At 41.2% G+C, this 23,160-nt stretch overlaps 1 protein-coding gene and 1 long non-coding RNA gene across 3 annotated transcripts in view; one reads left to right on the top strand and one right to left on the bottom strand.

The window, feature by feature from the left end:
- LOC125784808 (NLR family CARD domain-containing protein 3-like) overlaps positions 1-23,160 on the top strand; it is a 163,691-nt gene that overhangs the window by 74,173 nt on the left and 66,358 nt on the right. The window contains exons 5-7 of one of the 2 annotated variants that reach the window (XM_049468550.1): positions 1,280-1,325; positions 8,802-8,991; positions 9,208-11,008. In XM_049468550.1, the coding sequence (XP_049324507.1) occupies positions 1,280-1,325; positions 8,802-8,991; positions 9,208-11,008 (2,037 nt within the window). The remainder of the gene's footprint in view (positions 1-1,279; positions 1,326-8,801; positions 8,992-9,207; positions 11,009-23,160) is intronic. The other variant, XM_049468553.1, reaches the window with a different exon arrangement.
- Positions 1-23,160, bottom strand: part of LOC125784819 (uncharacterized) — a 152,483-nt gene that overhangs the window by 66,146 nt on the left and 63,177 nt on the right. Inside the window, exon 2 of the long non-coding RNA XR_007427417.1 lies at positions 9,987-10,126. This is a non-coding gene — a long non-coding RNA (uncharacterized LOC125784819). The remainder of the gene's footprint in view (positions 1-9,986; positions 10,127-23,160) is intronic.

Genomic DNA, 23,160 nt, shown 5'->3' with positions numbered 1-23,160 from the left:
GAAAATCCTCGCCAATTTCATTTTCTTCGACAAATCTGGCATAAACAAGCAATTGTGCCTCTCCAGACACATCTGTAGTTTCATCAAGCTGCAAAGCAAAGTACACACTTGACTTTATCTTGCTGATAACCTGCTCCTCGACATCTTTTGCCATACGGCCAATTCGGTTAGCCACTGTATCATTTGAGACTGGTATTAATGCTAGCTGGTCTGCAGCACTTTTTCCACACATTATTGAAACCGTTTCTTTAGCACACGGTAAGAAAAAAGTCTCACCTAGTGTGTGGGGCTTCCCAGTCTTTGCAATCCAGTGTGATATTACAAAAGAAGCCTTCAGAGCCTTTTGGTTAACAGTTGTGGCTTTTTGGAGTAAAAGTTTCTGGCCTCTTAGCTCCTGCAGTTTACGTTCAAAAAACTCCACAGGTTTTGACTGCAACGCTGAGTGCTTCGTCTGCAAATGGCGTAGCAACTTGGACGGCTTGAGACTTTCCTTGGCTAGCACTTCGCCACAAACCACACACTGCGGCCGTGCATCCTCTCCTTCGCTTGTCTGCGTAAATCCATATTCTATGTACTTTTCGTCATATTTTCTCGCTTTCTTAGTCTTTTTTGAAGTTTCTGGAAGCGGGCGTTTTGCCTCTCCACCTCGACCTTCTAAAAACCGCTCCATTTTAATCCAGCCTGGACTTGCAGAGCCACGGTGCGCATGTGTGAACCTGAATCAAGATTGAGATCGAAGAGTCGAGTACAGCGGCGAATGAGTCAGTTTGAATCAGTGAAAAGAAAAAAGTGACCTATTTTACGCATGCGGTACCTTGAATCATGAGTTGAATCAATGAGTTGTATTTACTCTTTTTTTTATCTACTTTTAGTTTGACGCCCAAATCTGATTCGTCGCAAATTTAGCTGAAAAAACGCGACCCCCCTGGAAGTATGTCGCGACCCCCAGGGGGGTCCCGACCCCCAGGTTAAGAACCCCTGAACTATATTATAGCAACACCCTATAAATGTAGATATAATCATGTATTCTGTGCCATCATTCTGCATTTCCTTTAGGAAATGAACTTCATATATTTGATCAGTTACTGTCTGGTATTCTTTATTTGATTTATCTTGTGTTGTTTCTAAGATGCATCCAGGAATAAAAATGAGAATTCATGCTTTTGTTATTATTGTAGTTTTTGCTATAATAAATATCAGGTGTACATGCAGATATGAGCTGCTATATCAGCTGATTTATTCCTGTAGATCACAGTGTGGATTTTCTATTTGTCCACAGAGAGAAGAAAAAAAACAAATGGGGAAATCTGGACAATATATTCAAGGTTAGTGCTAATATACATGATGGGGATTATCCTGTATTATTTGATTTCTCCGTTTAATTTCACTTTAAAGTTTTGATTAGACTTTGCAACTAATTAAACAATCTTTTTTTTTAATATTAACAATTTTCGGATGGCTTTCAGTAACCGACCCAACACGACCCATAAACTGTTATTATCAGTCCGACCCGATCCATAAACTGTTATTATCAGCCTGAGCGCGACCCGATCCATAAACTGTTATTATCAGCCCGAGCCCGACCCGATCCATAAACTGTTATTATCAGCCTGAGCCCGACCCGATCCATAAACTGTTATTATCAGCCCGACCCGATCCATAAACTGTTATTATCAGCCTGACCCGATCCATAAACTGTTATTATCAGCCCGACCCGATCCATAAACTGTTATTATCAGCCCGACCCGATCCATAAACTGTTATTATCAGCCCGACCCGATCCATAAACTGTTATTATCAGCCTGAGCCCGACCCGATCCATAAACTGTTATTATCAGCCTGAGCCAGACCCGACCCATAAACTGTTATTATCAGCCTGAGCCCGACCCGATCCATAAACTGTTATTATCAGCCTGAGCCAGACCCGACCCATAAACTGTTATTATCAGCCTGAGCCCGACCCGATCCATAAACTGTTATTATCAGCCTGAGCCCGACCCGATCCATAAACTGTTATTATCAGCCTGAACGCGACCCGATCCATAAACTGTTATTATCAGCCTGAGCACGACCCGATCCATAAACTGTTATTATCAGCCTGAGCCCGACCCGATCCATAAACTGTTATTATCAGCCTGAGCCCGACCCGATCCATAAACTGTTATTATCAGCCTGAGCCCGACCCGATCCATAAACTGTTATTATCAGCCTGAACGCGACCCGATCCATAAACTGTTATTATCAGCCTGAACGCGACCCGATCCATAAACTGTTATTATCAGCCTGAGCCCGACCCGATCCATAAACTGTTATTATCAGCCCGACCCGATCAATAAACTGTTATTATCAGCCTGAGCGCGACCCGATCCATAAACTGTTATTATCAGCCCGACCCGATCAATAAACTGTTATTATCAGCCTGAGCCCGACCCGATCCATAAACTGTTATTATCAGCCCGAGCCCGACCCGATCCATAAACTGTTATTATCAGCCTGAGCCCGACCCGATCCATAAACTGTTATTATCAGCCCGAGCCAGACCCGACCCATAAACTGTTATTATCAGCCTGAGCCCGACCCGATCCATAAACTGTTATTATCAGCCTGAGCCCGACCCGATCCATAAACTGTTATTATCAGCCTGAACGCGACCCGATCCATAAACTGTTATTATCAGCCTGAGCGCGACCCGATCCATAAACTGTTATTATCAGCCCGACCCGATCAATAAACTGTTATTATCAGCCTGAGCCCGACCCGATCCATAAACTGTTATTATCAGCCCGACCCGATCAATAAACTGTTATTATCAGCCTGAGCGCGACCCGATCCATAAACTGTTATTATCAGCCCGACCCGATCAATAAACTGTTATTATCAGCCTGAGCCCGACCCGATCCATAAACTGTTATTATCAGCCCGAGCCCGACCCGATCCATAAACTGTTATTATCAGCCTGAGCCCGACCCGATCCATAAAATGTTATTATCAGCCCGAGCCCGACCCGATCCATAAACTGTTATTATCAGCCCGAGCCCGACCCGATCCATAAACTGTTATTATCAGCCCGAGCCCGACCCGATCCATAAACTGTTATTATCAGCCTGAGCCCGACCCGATCCATAAAATGTTATTATCAGCCCGAGCCCGACCCGATCCATAAACTGTTATTATCAGCCCGAGCCCGACCCGATCCATAAACTGTTATTATCAGCCCGAGCCCGACCCGATCCATAAACTGTTATTATCAGCCCGAGCCCGACCCGATCCATAAACTGTTATTATCAGCCCGAGCCCGACCCGATCCATAAACTGTTATTATCAGCCTGAGCCCGACCCGATCCATAAACTGTTATTATCAGCCCGAACCGATCCATAAGCTGTTATTATCAGCCTGAGCCCGACCCGATCCATAAACTGTTATCAGCCTGAGCCCGACCCGATCTATAAACTGTTATTATCAGCCTGAGTCCGACCCGATCCATAAACTGTTATTATCAGCCCGAGCCCGACCCGATCCATAAACTGTTATTATCAGCCTGAGCGCGTCCCGATCCATAAACTGTTATTATCAGCCTGAGCGCGTCCCGATCCATAAACTGTTATTATCAGCCCGAGCCAGACCCGACCCGATCCATAAACTGTTATTATCAGCCTGAGCCCGACCCGATCCATAAACTGTTATTATCAGCCTGAGCCCGACCCGATCCATAAACTGTTATCAGCCTGAGCCCGACCCGATCCATAAACTGTTATTATCAGCCTGAGCCCGACCCGATCCATAAACTGTTATTATCAGCCCGAGCCCAACCCGATCCGTAAACTGTTATCAGCCCGACCCGACCCATTCTATAAACTGTTATTATCAGCCCGACCCGATCCATAAACTGTTATTATCAGCCCGACCCAACCCGCCCCATAAACTGTTATCATCAGCCCGACCCGATCCATAAACTGTTATTATCAGCCCGACCCGATCCATAAACTGTTATCAGCCTAAGCCCGACCCGATCCATAAACTGTTATTATCAGCCCGACCCGATCCATAAACTGTTATTATCAGCCCGACCCGATCCATAAACTGTTATTATCAGCCCGACCCGATCCATAAACTGTTATTATCAGCCCGACCCGATCCATAAACTGTTATTATCAGCCCGAGCCCGACCCGACCCATAAACTGTTATTATCAGCCTGAGCCCGACCCGATCCATAAACTGTTATTATCAGCCCGTGCCCGACCCGATCCATAAACTGTTATCAGCCCGACCCGACCCGATCCATAAACTGTTATTATCAGCCCGAGCCAGACCCGATCCGTAAACTGTTATTATCAAATCAAATCAAATCAAATTTATTTGTATAGCGCTTTTTACAACAGGTGTTGGCACAAAGCAGCTTTACAGAAACATGATTACAGGACAAAGAATCAGGCAAAACATTACACATAGAAAATACAGAATACAGAACCCCCAGTGAGCGCGGAGGCAAGGAAAAACTCCCTCAGAGCTGCAGGAGGAGGAAGAAACCTTGGGAGGACCAAGACTCACATTTGTGGGGGGACCATCCTACCACTGGTCAAACGACTTTTAAATTAAAATTTAAAAAGTCTTTTATACATCCATATAGGTTTTATGTACTCAGGAGTGTAATAGCGCCACTAATGGCTTGGATGTAATCTGTAGTGGAGAGTAAGATGGTCGATGAGCAGCTGATCTGTGGTGGTGGTGGAGAAGAGCTGGCTTCAGAAACTTCCATCAGTCTGGCCGGACAGGAGACGCGAGAGCCTGAGGGTCCAACATCGGTATCGGGTCAGACAGGTGGGCAGTCAGTAACTCAGAGGAAAGCAGAGAGATGGAATTAGTTTTGACTGGATTTATGCAAAACTGAGAATATTAAAACATTATCAGAGTGTGGCAAATGACTCCGGCAGAACTGAATAAAACAGCCTAACTAAAGGCAGAGAGCCAGAAGGTAACATAGACATGGAGGCACCCTGAAACACCAGCATCCACCCACTCCACCGTCCACAAACCTGAGTGACCGTGTGCAGTGGGAGAACAACAGCACCAGCATCTCAGTTTACCACAATTTCCTCTGTCCATGAACCCCTGAATCTGCAGCCTTATCTAAAGGGAAAATCATTAATTACCAAAAGCTAAACTAAACAAGTAAGTTTTCAGTCTAGACTTAAAGATTGAGACTGTGTCTGAGTCCCGAACATATTCAGGGAGATTATTCCAGAGTTGAGGCGCTTTATAAGAGAAAGCTCTTCCTCCTGCAGAGCTCCTCTGAATTTTAGGAACTACTAATAAACCAGCACCCTGAGATCTAAGTAATCGCGGTGGTTCATAACAGGAGATGAGGTCTTGTAAATACTCAGGAGCGAGCCCGTGTAGGGCTTTATACGTTAACAGGAGAATTTTATAGTCTATGCGGAATTTGACTGGAAGCCAGTGCAGTGCTGATAGTACTGGACTAATATGGTCAAATTTTCTAGTTTTAGTGAGGACCCTGGCTGCAGCATTTTGAACTAGCTGAAGTTTATTTAAGTTGCTGCCGGAACATCCAGACAGTAGCGCATTACAATAATCTAGCCTTGAGGTAATAAAGGCATGTACTAATTTTTCTGCGTCATGCAGTGATAGGGCATTTCTTAGCTTGGCAATATTACGGAGGTGTAGAAAAGCTGTTCTAGTAACATTAGATATGTGTTTATCGAATGCTAGATCTGAATCTATGATAACTCCAAGGTGTTTAGCTGCTGAACCAGGGGTGGCTGAGAAGTCAGCCAGATTTAGCATTAAGTCTGATAATTTATTTCTAGCAGCTTTGGGGCCTAATAGGAGAACTTCTGTTTTATCACTATTTAATAGGAGGAAGTTGTGCGACATCCATGATTTTACATCTTCTACACAATCCTCAATTTTCTTTATTCTCACTCTGTCATCAGGTTTGGCTGATATGAAGAGCTGCGTGTCATCCGCATAACAATGAAAATTCACATTGTGTTTTCTAATAACTTTGCCCAGTGGGAGCATATATAATGAAAATAATAACGGTCCTAATATAGAGCCTTGTGGAATTCCATATCTTACCTTGGTATAACTGGAAGACATATCATTTATCCTCACAAACTGATAGCGATCGGTTAAGTACGATTTAAACCATGCTAAGGCAGTTCCGGTTACACCGACCATGTTCTCTAGTCTTTCTAAAAGGAGAGTATGATCTATTGTATCAAAGGCTGCGCTCAGATCGAGAAGTACGAGTAAGGAAACACAGCCTTGGTCGGCGGCTATAAGTAGATCGTTTGTTATTCTAACTAAAGCTGTCTCAGTGCTATGATAAGGCCTAAATCCAGATTGAAATTTTTCATAGATCTGGTTTCTTTGCAGGTAAGAGCAAAGTTGTTGGGCTACAGCTTTTTCTAAAATCTTAGAAATAAAGGGTAAGTTTGAAATAGGTCTATAGTTAGACAGTACACTAGGATCAAGATTTGGTTTCTTGATCAGAGGTTTAATTACAGCTGTTTTAAAGGCTTTGGGTACATATTATCAGCCCGACCCGATCCATAAACTGTTATTATCAGCCCGAGCCAGACCCGATCCGTAAACTGTTATCAGCCCGACCCAACCCGCCCCATAAACTGTTATTATCAGCCCGACCCGATCCATAAACTGTTATTATCAGCCCGACCCGATCCATAAACTGTTATCATCAGCCCGAGCCCGACCCGATCCATAAACTGTTATTATCAGCCTGAGCCCGACCCGATCCATAAACTGTTATTATCAGCCCGAGCCCGACCCGATCCATAAACTGTTATTATCAGCCTGAGCGCGACCCGATCCATAAACTGTTATTATCAGCCCGAGCCCGACCCGATCCATAAACTGTTATTATCAGCCTGAGCCCGACCCGATCCATAAACTGTTATTATCAGCCTGAGCCCGACCCGATCCATAAACTGTTATTATCAGCCCGAGCCCGACCCGATCCATAAACTGTTATTATCAGCCCGAGCCCGACCCGATCCATAAACTGTTATCAGCCCGACCCGATCCATAAACTGTTATTATCAGCCCGAGCCCGACCGATCCATAAACTGTTATCATCAGCCCGAGCCCGACCGATCCATAAACTGTTATCAGCCCGACCCGATCCATAAACTGTTATTATCAGCCCGAGCCCGACCCGATCCATAAACTGTTATTATCAGCCCGAGCCCGAGCCGATCCATAAACTGTTATTATCAGCCTGAGCCCGACCCGATCCATAAACTGTTATTATCAGCCTGAGCCCGACCCGATCCATAAACTGTTATTATCAGCCCGAGCCCGACCCGATCCATAAACTGTTATTATCAGCCTGAGCGCGACCCGATCCATAAACTGTTATTATCAGCCCGAGCCCGACCCGATCCATAAACTGTTATTATCAGCCTGAGCCCGACCCGATCCATAAACTGTTATTATCAGCCTGAGCCCGACCCGATCCATAAACTGTTATTATCAGCCTGAGCCCGACCCGACCCGCCCCATAAACTGTTATTATCAGCCTGAGCCCGACCCGATCCATAAACTGTTATTATCAGCCCGAGCCCGACCCAATCCATAAACTGTTATTATCAGCCCGAGGCCGACCTGACCCATAAACTGTTATTATCAGCCTGAGCCCGACCCGATCCATAAACTGTTATTATGAGCCCGACCCGATCCATAAACTGTTATTATCAGCCTGAGCCCGACCCGATCCATAAACTGTTATTATGAGCCCGACCCGATCCATAAACTGTTATTATCAGCCCGAGGCCGACCCGATCCATAAACTGTTATTATCAGCCTGAGCCCGACCCGACCCGCCCCATAAACTGTTATTATCAGCCCGACCCAATCCATAAACTGTTATTATCAGCCTGAGCCTGACCCGATCCATAAACTGTTATTACGAGCCCGACCCGATCCATAAACTGTTATTATCAGCCAGAGACCGACCCGATCCATAAACTGTTATTATCAGCCTGAGCCCGACCCGACCCGCCCCATAAACTGTTATTATCAGCCCGACCCAATCCATAAACTGTTATTATCAGCCTGAGCCTGACCCGATCCATAAACTGTTATTACGAGCCCGACCCGATCCATAAACTGTCTATTTTCGAGCTGTTTAAATGAGCGAAATCTGTTCAGAATGATGTTAATTAACACTGCAACATAGAAGCATAGAACTATTATTTACTGAAAATATTTTAAGAACAGCTAAACACAGCACTGCAAGTCAAAAGCGGACAAGTGTGCCCACTTTGAGCTCACGTGTTTATAACATTCTAACTGGTGCACCTTTCTTAAACAGTTTCATTTGTAACTTACAAGGTTATAATAATATAACATAATTTCAATTCATTTCAGTTAGTTATATAAACACACAATCCAGTTCCAGTTAGTTATGTTTTTTCCTTTTAATTACCGTTTTTTCACTTTCGGTTTTCTTTATTTCCTTCGTTTTCGTTAACGATAATAATTGGTTACTTAGCTACATGGTGATTATCACGCCAGAGCTTTATATAAAATAAAAATATAATTAAACAAGAGATGCCTACATCTCAGACTATTTTCTGAAGGGCTTTGGGTCGGGTCCGGTTCAGGCAGAGAATGTAAGCTCTAGACATTTTACACACCAGAGCATCTATAACTCCTCCCCTTCTCAGATCGATGTCTTAATGATGTTCAGATTGTTCAGATCATCTCTCTCTGTACTGTAACAGCTTTAGTGATTCTCTGATGTTTCTTCATAATCAGGAGCTGCAGCAGAAATTTATCTCTCTAGTAATGAACGAGCTGAACACATTCAAGAAACTCCTGAGTCCAGATTACCCAGCATGCTCTGAGAAAGAGGTGGAGGATGATCAGAGGGAGGGGGTGCTGAAGATCACACTGCATATCCTGAGGAACATGAAGCAGACAGACCTCGCCAACACACTAGAGAGACGTAAGAGTTACCATTGGTATCAGCCTGGTGCTAATTTATTTATTTAAGTCCAAATTTTCAAAGAGAATAAAAACTGTAATGCAGTATAAAAACAACATAATGAAATCATTATTATTAAATTATTAATTTACTGTATCACAGAGTCGTTCTACACAGCATCTTTAATGGTTGATCTCAGCTGATTACATGTTCCGTATTGTCTTTCTCTGTAATCAGAATTGGCTCCAGCATGTCAACAAAAGCTCAAATCCAAACTGAGGGAAAAATATCAGAAAATTAATGAAGGAATCTCAGGCCATGAAAACTCAGCACTTCTGAATGAGATCTACACAGAGCTCTACATCACAGAGGGAGGAGGTGGAGATGTCAATCAGGAACATGAGGTGAAACAGATTGAAGCTGCATCCAGGAAAAGGCCAACAGAGGAAAGACCAATCAAATGTAACGACATCTTTAAACCTTTACCAGAACAGAACCGGCTCATCAAAACTGTGCTGACTAAAGGAGTTGCTGGAATTGGAAAAACAGTCTCTGTGCAGAAGTTCATTCTGGACTGGGTTGAAGGAAAAGTAAATCAGGATGTTCTCTTCATATTTCCACTTCCTTTTAGAGAACTGAATCTGATGAAGGAGACAAAGCTCAGTCTGGTGAATCTTCTTCAGCGCTTCTTCCCAGAAACACAAGATTTAAAACCAAGACATTATAAGAGCTACAAGACTTTGTTCATCTTTGACGGTCTGGACGAATGTCGACTTCCTCTGGATTTCCAGAACAATGAGAACTTGGTGGATATAGAAGAGCAAACCTCAGTGGATGTTCTGCTCTCGAACCTCATCAAGGGGAATCTGCTTCCCTCTGCTCTCCTCTGGATCACCTCTCGACCAGCAGCGGTCAGTCAGATCCCTCCTGAGTGTGTTGATCAGGTAACAGAAGTGCGGGGTTTCAATGACCCTCAGAAAGAGGAGTACTTCAAGAAGAAGATCAGGAATCAGGACCTGGCCAAAAAAGTCTTCACACACATCAGGTCTTCAAGAAGCCTCTACATCATGTGCCACATACCGGTCTTCTGCTGGATTACAGCCACTGTTCTAGAGAGAATGCTGAGTGAAGCTGAGGGTGGAGAAACTCCCAAAACCTTGACGCAGATGTTCACACACTTCCTGATCGTTCAGATCAAACACAAGAGCCAGAAATACAGTGGGAAAAGTGACCCTGATCCTCAGCAGACTAGAACAAGTATCCTGGCTCTGGGGAAACTGGCGTTCCAGCAGCTGGAGAAAGGAAACCTGATCTTCTATGAGGAAGATCTAAGAGAGAGTGGCATCAATATGAAAGAAGTATCAGTGTACTCAGGAGTGTGTACCCAGATCTTCAGACAGGAACATGAACTGCTGAACCTGGGGAAGGTCTTCAGCTTTGTACATCTGAGCATTCAGGAGTTCCTCGCTGCTTTATATGCGTTTCTCTATTTCAACACAAAGGATCAGACTATGCAAACCCCCGAACAGCAAACCACTGAACTATCTGAGCTTTTCAGCAGGACATCGATAAATGGCTTCCTCAGCAGTGCCGTGGATAAAGCCTTACAGAGTGAGAGTGGACATCTGGACCTGTTCCTTCGCTTCCTTCTGGGTCTCTCACTGGAGTCTAATCAGACTCTTTTACGATTCATACTGACACAGAAAGAGAAGAGCTCTCACAGCAGTGAGGAAACAGTCAAATACATCAAGAAGAAGATTGAGGAGAACTCCTCTCCAGAGAAATCCATCAATATGTTCCACTGTCTGAATGAACTGGATGATCATTCTCTAGTGCAGGAAGTGCAGAAATACCTGAGTGGAGGTGGTGACCGTCGTCTTCAAGAGGCCAGCCTCTCTCCTGCTCAGTGGTCAGCTCTGGCGTTTGTGTTGGTGAATTCAGAAGAAGAGCTGGAGGAGTTTAACCTCAGAAAATATCACCCATCAGAGCAGTGTTTTCTGAGGCTGCTGCCAGTAGTCAAAATATCCAAAAGAGCTTTGTGAGTATTTTTATTCAGGCATTCACAGTTTTCATTAAATCACTGGTGAATATGTATTAATCACAATGTTTTATATTAGTAGATACAGTAGATATTTATTAAATTATTGTTTTAGATATCAGGCAAACACCATAATCCCAACGTAACACCAACATGAGACACAGCACCAATCCAAATTCCACTTCGACAGTTTACAATGAACACACAGCAGTTTTATCCTCAGTGACTAAATGTCTGGCTGCTGATTTGATTATAAAGTTGTTAGTTTGGAGATATTTTACTGTGGAAATGCTAAAATGCTACACTTTACTTGGAAATTGAACAAAGCCAGCATGCTAAGGGCAAGTACTCTGCATTCCACAGTTACAGTTTAATCAAGCATCTTCCGATGGTTAGCAAGATAGCGTTACAGTAATTTCAGTCTGTCAATGAGTAAGCTACTAAAGTTAGCTGTTGATTTGAGTAAAATGAGTGCTGATAAAACTGCTGATACATAATTAACCTTTTCAATCAGCTGAAAGAAACACACATTCATGCTTTCTAGAAAACCCCAAAACTTAAAGGGATTACAGAGAAGTAGCTCACCCAATAACCAGTTACTGTCTTTAATGGAAAATTAATTAATTTTACAGCATTTTAAAGTACTTACAGGCCAGGTTATAATCTGTTACTCTGTGTATGTATGTGTCAAATAAAAATATAATCTTTTGTTACAGTATTCCCTCTTTTAATATCTGATATTATAAATATAAAAAAAAAACCTTATTGTTATCTAATCAATAATATCAGATAATCTATAAAGGAGGTCACTGGGAGGTCTTGCACTAATCAGATACAGAGACTAAAGTTTGGATGTATATGAGGCTTTGGGGTTGACTCATCTAGATTAAGCCTGATTTGCTGGAATTTCTGATTTTTTTGTATAAAACACAGATCTGAATTTAATAACCAATAAATAAATGGAGGGAGAAAGTAAATGGTGGCAGGTTAAAAAAGCACCCAATAAACTTCACTCTTCGTCTCTTTTAACTCATAATCTGTCCCAGAACTTGAGCTGCCCTCACTGTAAACTGTTTTCTAATGGGTAACTTTAGCTTTCTGCATGATTACTATCTCTGTATAAAGAAACACCAGTCCATCTCACAGATACTGTATTTCACAGTTTCATTTTGTGTTCTATTTGTATGTCAGTTAAAATATTCTTTTAGATCAGGACACCATGAAGAATAGGGTGTGTTTGTATAATTACACCTTTATTTTGATAAATGCTATGGTATGAATAACGCTGTTATTTTCCATTTTCATTTAAGTGTATTTTTAAGTAAAATCTGTTTATTCTTATATTATAGACTAGCTTCATGTAATCTTGGAGTAAAGACGTGTGAAAGTCTGGAATCAGTTTTAAAGCTGGAAAACTCCTCACTGATAGAACTGGATCTCAGTAACAACAACCTGCAGGATTCAGGAGTGGAGCTGCTCTCTGCTGGACTGAAGAGTTCACACTGTAAACTGCAGACTCTCAGGTCAGTGTTTCTGTTGCTTTATTTTAAACAGACTAAAGGGAAATAGGAGTCATGTCTTAACTGAAAGTAATGCATAGAGTGGGTGCTGGATTGATGAGGTTATATCTCTGTATTTAGGGATTAATGTCAATATTTTTGCATAGATTTTACTGTGATTTAACAGTTGTGTCCACGCTTCCTGTCTTCTTTATTCCTGCTTAAGTTGTTTTATCCACATTTCTATCTGATCTTAACAAAACCTCAAGTAACTCTGGCTTTGTCTAAACTGCAGATAAATGTGTCCCAAATCTTGTTTTAATATAGGTGTCATTTGTGAGGCAGTGTGAATATTAAAAAAATCACACTGAACACTAAAATATGGATTTAGGCCACTTTCCCTCTGCAGTATGAGCAGAAATAATGACATAGTAGTATAATACAGGACAAATCCTGCACCTAACAACTGGGGTTATACATAGAGCTCAGCCAGGATCTACTACTCACTCAACTAACAACAATAGCCAAAACCACCACAATCTGATATTGTTAAGAAATATGATATGTTAAGAAAATCACCAAAATGTGTTATTTAAACTTTGTGTTTATTGTAAAATCTTTTGTGTTTATATCACATTTTTCAGATTAGCTTTGTGTAATCTTCAATTGAAGATGTGTGAAACTTTGGCATCAGTTTTAAAGTTGGAAAACTCCTCCCTGAAAGAGCTGGATCTCAGTAACAATGATCTGCAGGATTCAGGAGTGGAGCTGCTCTCTGCTGGACTGGAGAGTTTAGACTGTAAACTGCAGATTCTCAGGTGAGTTGGTTCAGTTTGAAATTATAAGTGTTAAAATATGTTATTTAAAGCTTTAACGAGATACTTATATATCAAATCACACAATAGGAAGCTTCTACTCAAGGCCAGAGTACACCAGTCAATCAAATGTGAACTCTGTTTGCAGTCATCTTTAGGATGTCCATACTAATATATTTTTTAAGTAGGCACACACTAATCACAAATGTTTTGAAGAAAATCATAAATTTACTTGCAGATGCTCTTAAATAGCTTTGCTGAACATGTCCTCTACAGTGATATGCAGGATTAATCACTCTAGCTTCCAAAAAAAAAGTTTAACCCCGTTGAAGAATATAATCTGTAGCCCGTAAGAGCATGAGCTGCATATAGATGTAGGTGACAGTAAAATTGATCAGCTGTGGAACTGGAGCTTTCTGTTTAATAGTTAATGTATATTCTGTTACTATTGTGTTTTATCTTGTTTCTTTACCCTTCATCCACATCTCTATAACTACACAATCCAGTACAATCAGGAAAACAGGACGAGTCCACCTACTTCCTTGCAATAATTATTGTTCTGTCTCTTGGAAAGCTTCACTTTTTAAGTCCTAATAAAACCACAGCTAGTTTTCAACCTTATATTCAGTTCTTAATCCAGCCTACTGACACTGAGCTAAAAACCAAAAGTGTATTTACATGTTTTATGTACATATATATACATATACATATACATATACATATATAGATATATACACATTTCTTTTTGTCATACTAACATTTTTCAGATCAAATAAAACCTTTCATGATCAAATAAACTTTAATATCAAACAAATATAACCTATAAATATGAACAAGCACGTTTTGAATGATAATTTCATTATTTAAGGGGAAAAACTCCAAACCAATCTAGCCCTTTGTAAAAAAAAAAGTATCCCCCCCCCCCCCCCCCCCACAAATTAATTGTGACTAATCACATTTTTGGAAAGCTGAGTTACATTTACCTAACCACAACCAGGCTGGATTATTGTACAATAAATTCAGAAATCCCTTAAATAGAACTGTCTAACAACATGAAGCAGATAAAAGATCTCAAAAAGCAGCACATCTTGCCCTGATCTGAAGAAATTCAAAAACAGATAAGAAAACAAAGTCATTAATCTGAAAAAGGAGGTCCCAAAAAACCTAGAACAACATTTAAAGAACTGCAGGTCTCACTCGCCTCAGTTAAGATCAGTGTTAATGATTCAATAATAAGAAAAAGACTGGGTGAAAATGGTCACAATGGGAGAGTTCCAAGATAAAAAACACTGCTGACCAAAAATAACACAACGACCCGTCTCACATTTACCAACAAACATCTTAATGATCTCCAGGACTTTGGGTAAATATTTTTTTGACTGAAGAGACAAAAGTGTTTTTTTTTTTGGAAAGTCCCGTAACTTCTGGTGTAAAACCAGCACATAATTTCAGATAAAGAACATCATACTGAACGTAAAACATGGTGGTGGTAGTATGATGGTCAGAGTCTGCGTTGCTGCTTTAGGACCTGCCCAACTTGCTGTAAGAGACAATCCTGAAAGAATATCTGGCCATCTGTTCGTGACCTCAAGCTCAGATGTTTTCAGGTTCGACAGCAGGACATGGCTTTGGAGGTTTTGGAGTGGCTAAGTGGCTAAGCTGATATTAAACAGGACATTTATGCTCAAAAACCCTCCTTGACTTTATTTGTTGCCGCCAAGGGCATCCACTAAGGTATTAGATTTAGAGCAGCAAAAACTTTTTCACACAGGGTTATACATGCTTTTTTACATATAAAAAAGGTAAAATAAGTAATTGAATGCGACTTCTTCAAATTAGAAATCATGGAGGGGTCTGAAACTTTTATCTTAGGTGCACGTCCACTATGAGAGATATAATCTAAAAAAAAAAAAGTATAATTTTTTAATTAACATCTGTCAATCACCAAAAATTCTGGGCCTCAAAGACCTGTTAGTCCGCCTCCACAAATTAAAAGCACCTGTTTGAGGTCGTTAGCTGCATAAAGACACCTGTCCACCCCACACAATCAGTAAGACTCAAATACAAAACAGGCACCAAATTTCCTTTGACTTTTCTGTACTCTGTAGTACTGAGACATTTCAGTCAGTGCTTTTTCAGTATTGAATTTTAACACCTATCCCTAATCGAAATTGACTCAGAGCTCAGTTTTAACAGCCATATCAAATCAATTATCAATTCAGCTTTATACTTCCTGAAAAACAGTAAGATTTAAATACTTTATGAAGGCAAATCTAGAAAAACTCATTCACGCCTTTATTTCTAGTAGATAAGATTACTGTAACAGCTTCCTCACTGGCCTCCCCAAACATCTGTCAGACAACTGCAGCTTATTCAGTACGCTGCTGCCAGAATACTAACCAGGACAAAAAGGCAGGGACGTGTAACTCCAGTGCTCATATCATACAATCAGCTGGAGAATAAAGTTTAAAATACTGCTCCTTTTCTATGAAGCACTAAAAAGGTTTTTACCAACGTAAATCTCTGATATGCTGGAGAAATACTGCCCTGTTAGACTCCTCAGATCAGTAGAGGCAGATCTGTTAACACTACCTAGAATTAGAACCAATGACGAGACATTATGCTGCAGTTGGAATAAACTCCCAGAAGCTGTGAGATGTTCTGCGTAGACTATAACCTCTAAAAAAACTGAAAACGTATCTATTTACCTGCGCCCAAACGTTTTATCTTTGTGCATTCTGGTAAACTCTTAGTACATGATTGTTCTTTTTTTTTCTCCTATGTCCTCCCCAGTTTGGGAGACCAGATACCCCATCCACACTAGTAATGCCCCCAACACTAGGATTCAAACCAGCACAAATGTCCTTTTGTTTTATTTATTTTTTTATTCAAATTCCTTATTAATTATTTTATTAGTTTTTGTTCTCAGTTTTCTTATAAATTCGAAGAAACTTTTTTTAATAATTGTTCTGCATTGTGTGTGAAATGTTTCTGTAAAACATAGAACTGATGGCATGTATGAAAGATACAATACAAATGAACTTGTCTTGACTAGTCACCAGTTAATTGCTAGCAGCTTAATTTATAAAGTAAAATAAGGGCTTTTCACTCTTTAAACTGACCAGTGCCGTTGATTTTTAAGATCTGTCCTCAGAAAAAAATTAGCTTTAAATGTACTGAAATTTCACGCAAAAAGCAAAACAATTTAAGAAAAAGGGGTGAGATGAACATAAACTAAATTACTTTAAAGATTCTGTTTTCCACATCAATAACACTGCTGTACTCTGAAAGTAAGCGGATAGTGTATTTTATAGAGCTGACTGTTCCGTTTGAAGACGAGGTAGATGGAGCTTATGAAAGGAAAAGGCTGAAGTATACAGACTTGGTGGCTGAGGTAAGAGAGCATGGGTGGCAAGCGTTAGAGTTGCACGGTACCGAAGGTTCGATTCTTTTTCGATACTACGTCATCAAAAACGATTCGGTTCTTTAGCGTTCGATGCTTTCGATACTGTATATAGCCCAGTCACTAGCTTCAAATGAGTCAAATTAGTAGGCGCGATTTGATTCAGTTCATAAGAAAACTGATTCACACCGCAGCAGTCGGTGTGGCAGGATTCAGATAAACTTAGTGTTCTGAACAAATGAATCGATTCATGCGCAAGCCAGCAGAGCAGCAGCGAGTGTAGAATGGCGACGGCTAAAATAACAGATGTCTCTCGTCCGCGACTTGTGGACAAAACGGGCGCGAGGAGTGAAGTGTGGGAAAATAGTCTGAGATGTAGGCGTCTGTTTTTTATTTATATTTTTATTTTTAAATAAAATAAGGAAAATAACGAAAAGTGAAACTAAACTACTTTATTTATAAGCGCTGTTTTCACTCCCGCAGTTGTACAGCGGGGGGTGTTGTGCTGATTCTGTCCGCGAAGCGGGAGTCGGATTCAGTAGCGGATTCGGCACAAGCGCGGAGGCACCTCGTGGTCCGCGGTGTTAGTTGTAAGCGCTCGCGCTAGCCGCAAAGTACAACAGAAAACACTGAGGGAGCTGCAGAATTATGTGTGGGACTAGAATATGAGCACGAGAAGATAAAAGAGAACCTTTACCTGTGAGTAGCTCACACCAGAACACGCAAATCTCTCTCTCTCTCTCTCTCTCTCTCTCGCTGTGTCTCTTTCTCTGTGTCTCTTTCTCTGTGTCTCTCTCTGTGTCTCTCTCTCTCACTCTCGCTGTGTCTCTTTCTCTGTGTCTCTCTCTCTCGCACGTGAACGCCTCCGCATTTGACCTGCAGCACTGTGTTTAGCTGTTCTTAAAAATCATTTTAATTAAATAATAGTTCTATGCTTCTATGTTACAGTGTTATTTAACATAATTCTGATCATATTTCGCTCATTCATTTAGCAGACAAGCACCCTGATCTCTACAAAGAGCTGAGAAGTCGACAGGTTAGTGGAGTTAGTCAAGATACACTCTGTCTGTAGCTTTACTAAGATTTACTAGCGACTGCTAGTAAATCACGTTAACACGGAGAGGAGTGTGCAGGAGTTTTGTTTTGGACCCGTGGTTTTCTCTATTTCTCCATTATCCCATTGGCTGTGAAACATGAACACAAGATGTTCACGTTTTCGCGTTTCCATCGCAAATCTGTGGTCAGGCACGTAGCCTGCTTGATCGTTACACTGAACATGGGCTTATTAAAAACGGTAAACGGTTGATTAATAAAACGGAGCAGTGAGTGTTAAAATGAACATAACATTGTAATGTTCTTCTGTCTCTTTATTTTCCTTATTCAGAACTTAACTTCTGCCCGCCCGTCAGGTTCACATAGTCAGGCTACCATTACCTCTGGTTTTAGTTTTTAGGAAGTGTTTAGATAATTATGTTATAGTTAAGGTTATAATAACGAAACTTGTTTTTTGTTCAAATGTTTCATTTTAGAATAAAAACGTTTGCACCGATTGTTCAGTGTTCAATCCAGTTCAGTCAAAAATAAACATTTTATGTTCAGATATTTTTATTGTTTTTTTTTTCTTCCAAGTATCGTTTTGGTATCGAGAATCGTGATACTACAGTTGGTATCGGTATCAAAGTCAAAATTTTGGTATCGTGACAACCCTAGCAAGCGTATATTAGACCGGTGGAGGTAGGTACTAGAGGCTTTGTTGCGAAGTCTGCCACAAGACTGCTGTCTGAATTCGGAATTGGAGGTCGTGTGCTGAGGACAGTAGTGAAGGAGTTGTCAGATGTAGCTGAAAGATCTAGTCGGTGGTTGTGGTTCAGAAGGGCTGAGGCTACGTGGGGAAGGGAATGAGTTTGTGCTTCTACAGCAGGCTTGGAGGGTGGTGGGTCTGGGACGCCAGACTTCACTGTTGAGCCTTCTGGAGGTGTCGTGGGCCTAATTCAGCGAAACACTGACGAAGGAAGGTGCCTACCTGAAGACCCCTGAGAAGAGCTTGCACTGAAGTTTGTGTTAGAGTTTGGATGAAGGGGATTGGTGTGGTCTTGCTGTTCTTGTAGTAATTTGTCTCATGAGTTTTTGCAGACGTCTGAGTACTTGGCAGTTGAGGCACGGACCATGAACATAGCTCGCTATGCTTCTGGATTCTTGTCGAGCCAGTATCAGATGGTAGTGGTTGCTGTGTTCTGCTCACGCAACTTATAATGTCATTTATTGTGTGTGATTGTGCTTAGGTAGGGTGCTGTGGTTAGTGTGTTGTTGCCATAGATTAAGGAAGTGAGCTTAGATTAAGGAGGGATTCTGTTTGTTCATTGGTTATTTTTCGGTAGGTCTGTTACTTGGCAGTTGAGGCGATGGACCATGAACATAGTGTTAGGCTGTGCTTCTGGATCCTTGTCGAGCCAGTATCAGATTGTGGTGGTTTTGGCTATTGTTGTTAGTTGAGTGAGTAGTAGATCCTGGCTGAGCCCTATGCATAACCCCAGCTGTTAGGTGCAGGATTTGACAATTTCCTGTATTATATTACTAATTACAATATTTACAAAGTTTAAGAGGATTCATGACTCATTTTCCAGTGTTCCTAGAGACTAGAGTAGTTTGTTGTGTTTTCTGTTTAATACAGAAGTGTATAATCTCTCTCTCAGTCTGCCTCTGTCACTCTTTCTCTCTCTGTTAATAACTTACTCTAATTTTCTCTCTCTTTAGATTATCTGGGTGTATGATCACAGAAAAAGGCTGTTCTTCTCTGGCTTCAGCTCTTAATTCAAACCCCTCCCACCTGGAAGAGCTGGATCTGACCTACAACCACCCAGGAGAGTCAGGAGAGAAGCTGCTTTCTGCCAGACTGGAGGATCCACACTACTCACTGGAGACACTCAGGTTTGAAGAAGTACTCAGGGGGAAGATTCAGGTGTGCTGCAGATGTTAGATAGAGTGATGAGGGTCAGTTAGAGATAAAAAAGAGAGTCCAGTGTTACCCTGTGTTAGAATGAGCTACATTTTCTCAGTTAATATATTTTAATAATAAAGTGCACAGTGCATATACAGATGTGGTGTATTCAGCCTTTTGTTGTGAATTTTGTATTATAAATTAAAATTATATTATAAGATGAAAGCAACTCATATTATCCAGCTTCAGATCAACACTAGGAATAATAATCAGGATCAGGGTTTGCCCATAGACAGAACGTAAAGATTAAAGTTCTGGACTACAGAGTTCGTAGCGTGATGAACCCTCAATGTACGTTATTCATAAATCACAGTGTTTCAGGTGTTAATAAAATGGATTGAGCTCATCAGAGTTTAGAGTAAAGTGAAGTCCACATGTTTGTTGGTTAAAAGTTGAAGACTCCATGTTTCCTTTGTAGCTGGATCTTTATGGTTCAGCCTTTACTTCTTCACCTGTTCTAAACAGAGACCCTATAATTCTCCCTCACGCCCCCTAGAGGCTGGGAATAAAAGAAGAAGCTAAAGTGTGACAGCATATTGAATCTGTTATTAGATATTAAAATTTAAATCTGATGCTCTGGTTTCCTCTAATTGGATTAACGTTAATTATTGTGTATCAGGAAAATCCAGAACTTCATATTCCTTCACCATGTTCACTAATATAAACCCAGAGAGAGAAACTCTCACTCACTCTCACACCCTGCTGATCTGTGTGTGTGTATGTGTCTGTGTGTGTGTGTGTTTAGAATGGAACATGGAGGCGAAATAAGAATCAAACCTGGATTAAAGAAATGTAAGTTTTCTCTCACACACACACAACACTCACACACACAACACTCACACACACTACACTCACACACACACAACACTCACACACACACTACACACACACACTACACTCACACACACACAACACACACACACACACTATACGTACATTACATTACATTTCACTTTTAAATGATGGAATCAGCAAAAGCTCATCCTCTTCTTTATCTTCTACAATATTTGATGAACTCATCTTAGGTTTATTGAACTGAACTGAGTTTTATCTCTGTCTGAACTCAGTTTCTCGATGTGATTTTTTATTTCTAAAACTGTACGATTAGAGAGAGAATGAGTGAGAATGAGCTTCAGCTGCATCTGTCGCTGTTCAAATACAACAAACCATTCAAACGTGCAGTGTGAGTTATCCACAACGCTCTCCATTAAAATAATCACACAGTGTACGCTAGAGTTAAGATCAGACCCAAAGAATCCAGCCCGACCCATAAACTGTCATTATGAACCCGAGCCTGATTTAAACCCCACATTTCTTCATGAGTAAAAAGTTAAAACTGAGCGTTTTAAAAACTTTTTCAGGCTTTTTAAATGAGCGAAATCTGTTCAGAATTATGTAAATTAACATTACAGCACTGAAGAAGCAAAGACCTATTATTAAATAACAATGTTTATTAATAACATACACACACTACACACACTACACACTCACATACACACACTACACACACTACACACTCACACCACACACTACACACTCACACACTACACATACTACACACTCACACACTACACATACTACACACTCACATACACACACTACACACTCACATACACACACTACACACTCACATACACACACTACACACTCACATACACACACAACACACACTACACACTCACATACACACACTACACACTCACATACACACACTACACACACTACACACTCACATACACACACTACACACACTACACACTCACATACACACACTACACACTCACATACACACACTACACACTCACATACACACACTACACACAGTACACACTCACATACACACACTACACACTCACATACTCACTCACATACACACACAACACACACTACACACTCACATACACACACAACACACACTACACACTCACATACACACACTACACACTCACATACACACTACACACTCTACATACACACAGTACACACTCACATACACACAGTACACACTCACATACACACACTACACACTACACACTCACATACACACACTACACACTCACATACACACAGTACACACACTACACACTCACATACACACACTACACACTCACATACACACTCACATACACACACTACACACACTACACACTCACACTACACACACTACACACTCACATACACACACTACACACACTACACACTCACATACACACACTACACACTCACATACACACACTACACACAGTACACACTCACATACACACAGTACACACACTACACACTCACATACACACACTACACACTCACATACACACTCACATACACACACTACACACTACACACACTACACACTCACACTACACACACTACACACTCACACTACACACACTACACACTCACATACACACACTACACACTCACATACACACACTACACACACTACACACTCACATACACACACTACACACACTACACACTCACACACACTACACACTCACATACACACACTACACACTCACACACACTACACACTCACACTACACACACTACACACTCACATACACACACTACACATACACACTACTCACACTACACACAGTACACACTACACATACACACACTACACACTACACATACACACACTACACACTCACTTACACACACTACACACAGTACACACTCACATACACACACTACACACACTACACACTCACATACACACACTACACACTCACATACACACACTACACACTCACATACACACACTACACACAGTACACACTCACATACACACACTACACACACTACACACAGTACACACAGTACACACTCACATACACACACTACACACTCACATACACACACTACACACTCACATACACACACTACACACACTACACACTCACATACACACACTCACATACACACACTAAACACACTACACACTCACATACACACACTACACACACTACACATACACACACTACACACTCACATACACACACTACACACTCACATACACACACTACACACACTACACACTCACATACACACACTACACACTCACACTACACACACTACACACTACAGACTACACACACTACACACTCACACTACACACACTACACATACACACTACACACTACACACTACACACTCACACACATTACACACACTACACACTCACATACACACACTACACACACTACACACTCACATACACACACTACACACACTACACACTCACACTACACACACTACACACTCACATACACACACTACACACACGCACACTACACACTACTCACGCTACACACACTACACACTACACACACTACACACACTACACATACACACTACACACACTACACACTACACACACTACATACACACTACACACACTACACACTCACACACACACTACACACTCACATACA

This window comes from Astyanax mexicanus, chromosome 1, assembly GCF_023375975.1.
Source record: "Astyanax mexicanus isolate ESR-SI-001 chromosome 1, AstMex3_surface, whole genome shotgun sequence".
NCBI classification, from domain to species: Eukaryota; Metazoa; Chordata; class Actinopteri; order Characiformes; family Acestrorhamphidae; genus Astyanax; species Astyanax mexicanus.
This window is presented reverse-complemented; position numbering and strand designations above follow the sequence as displayed.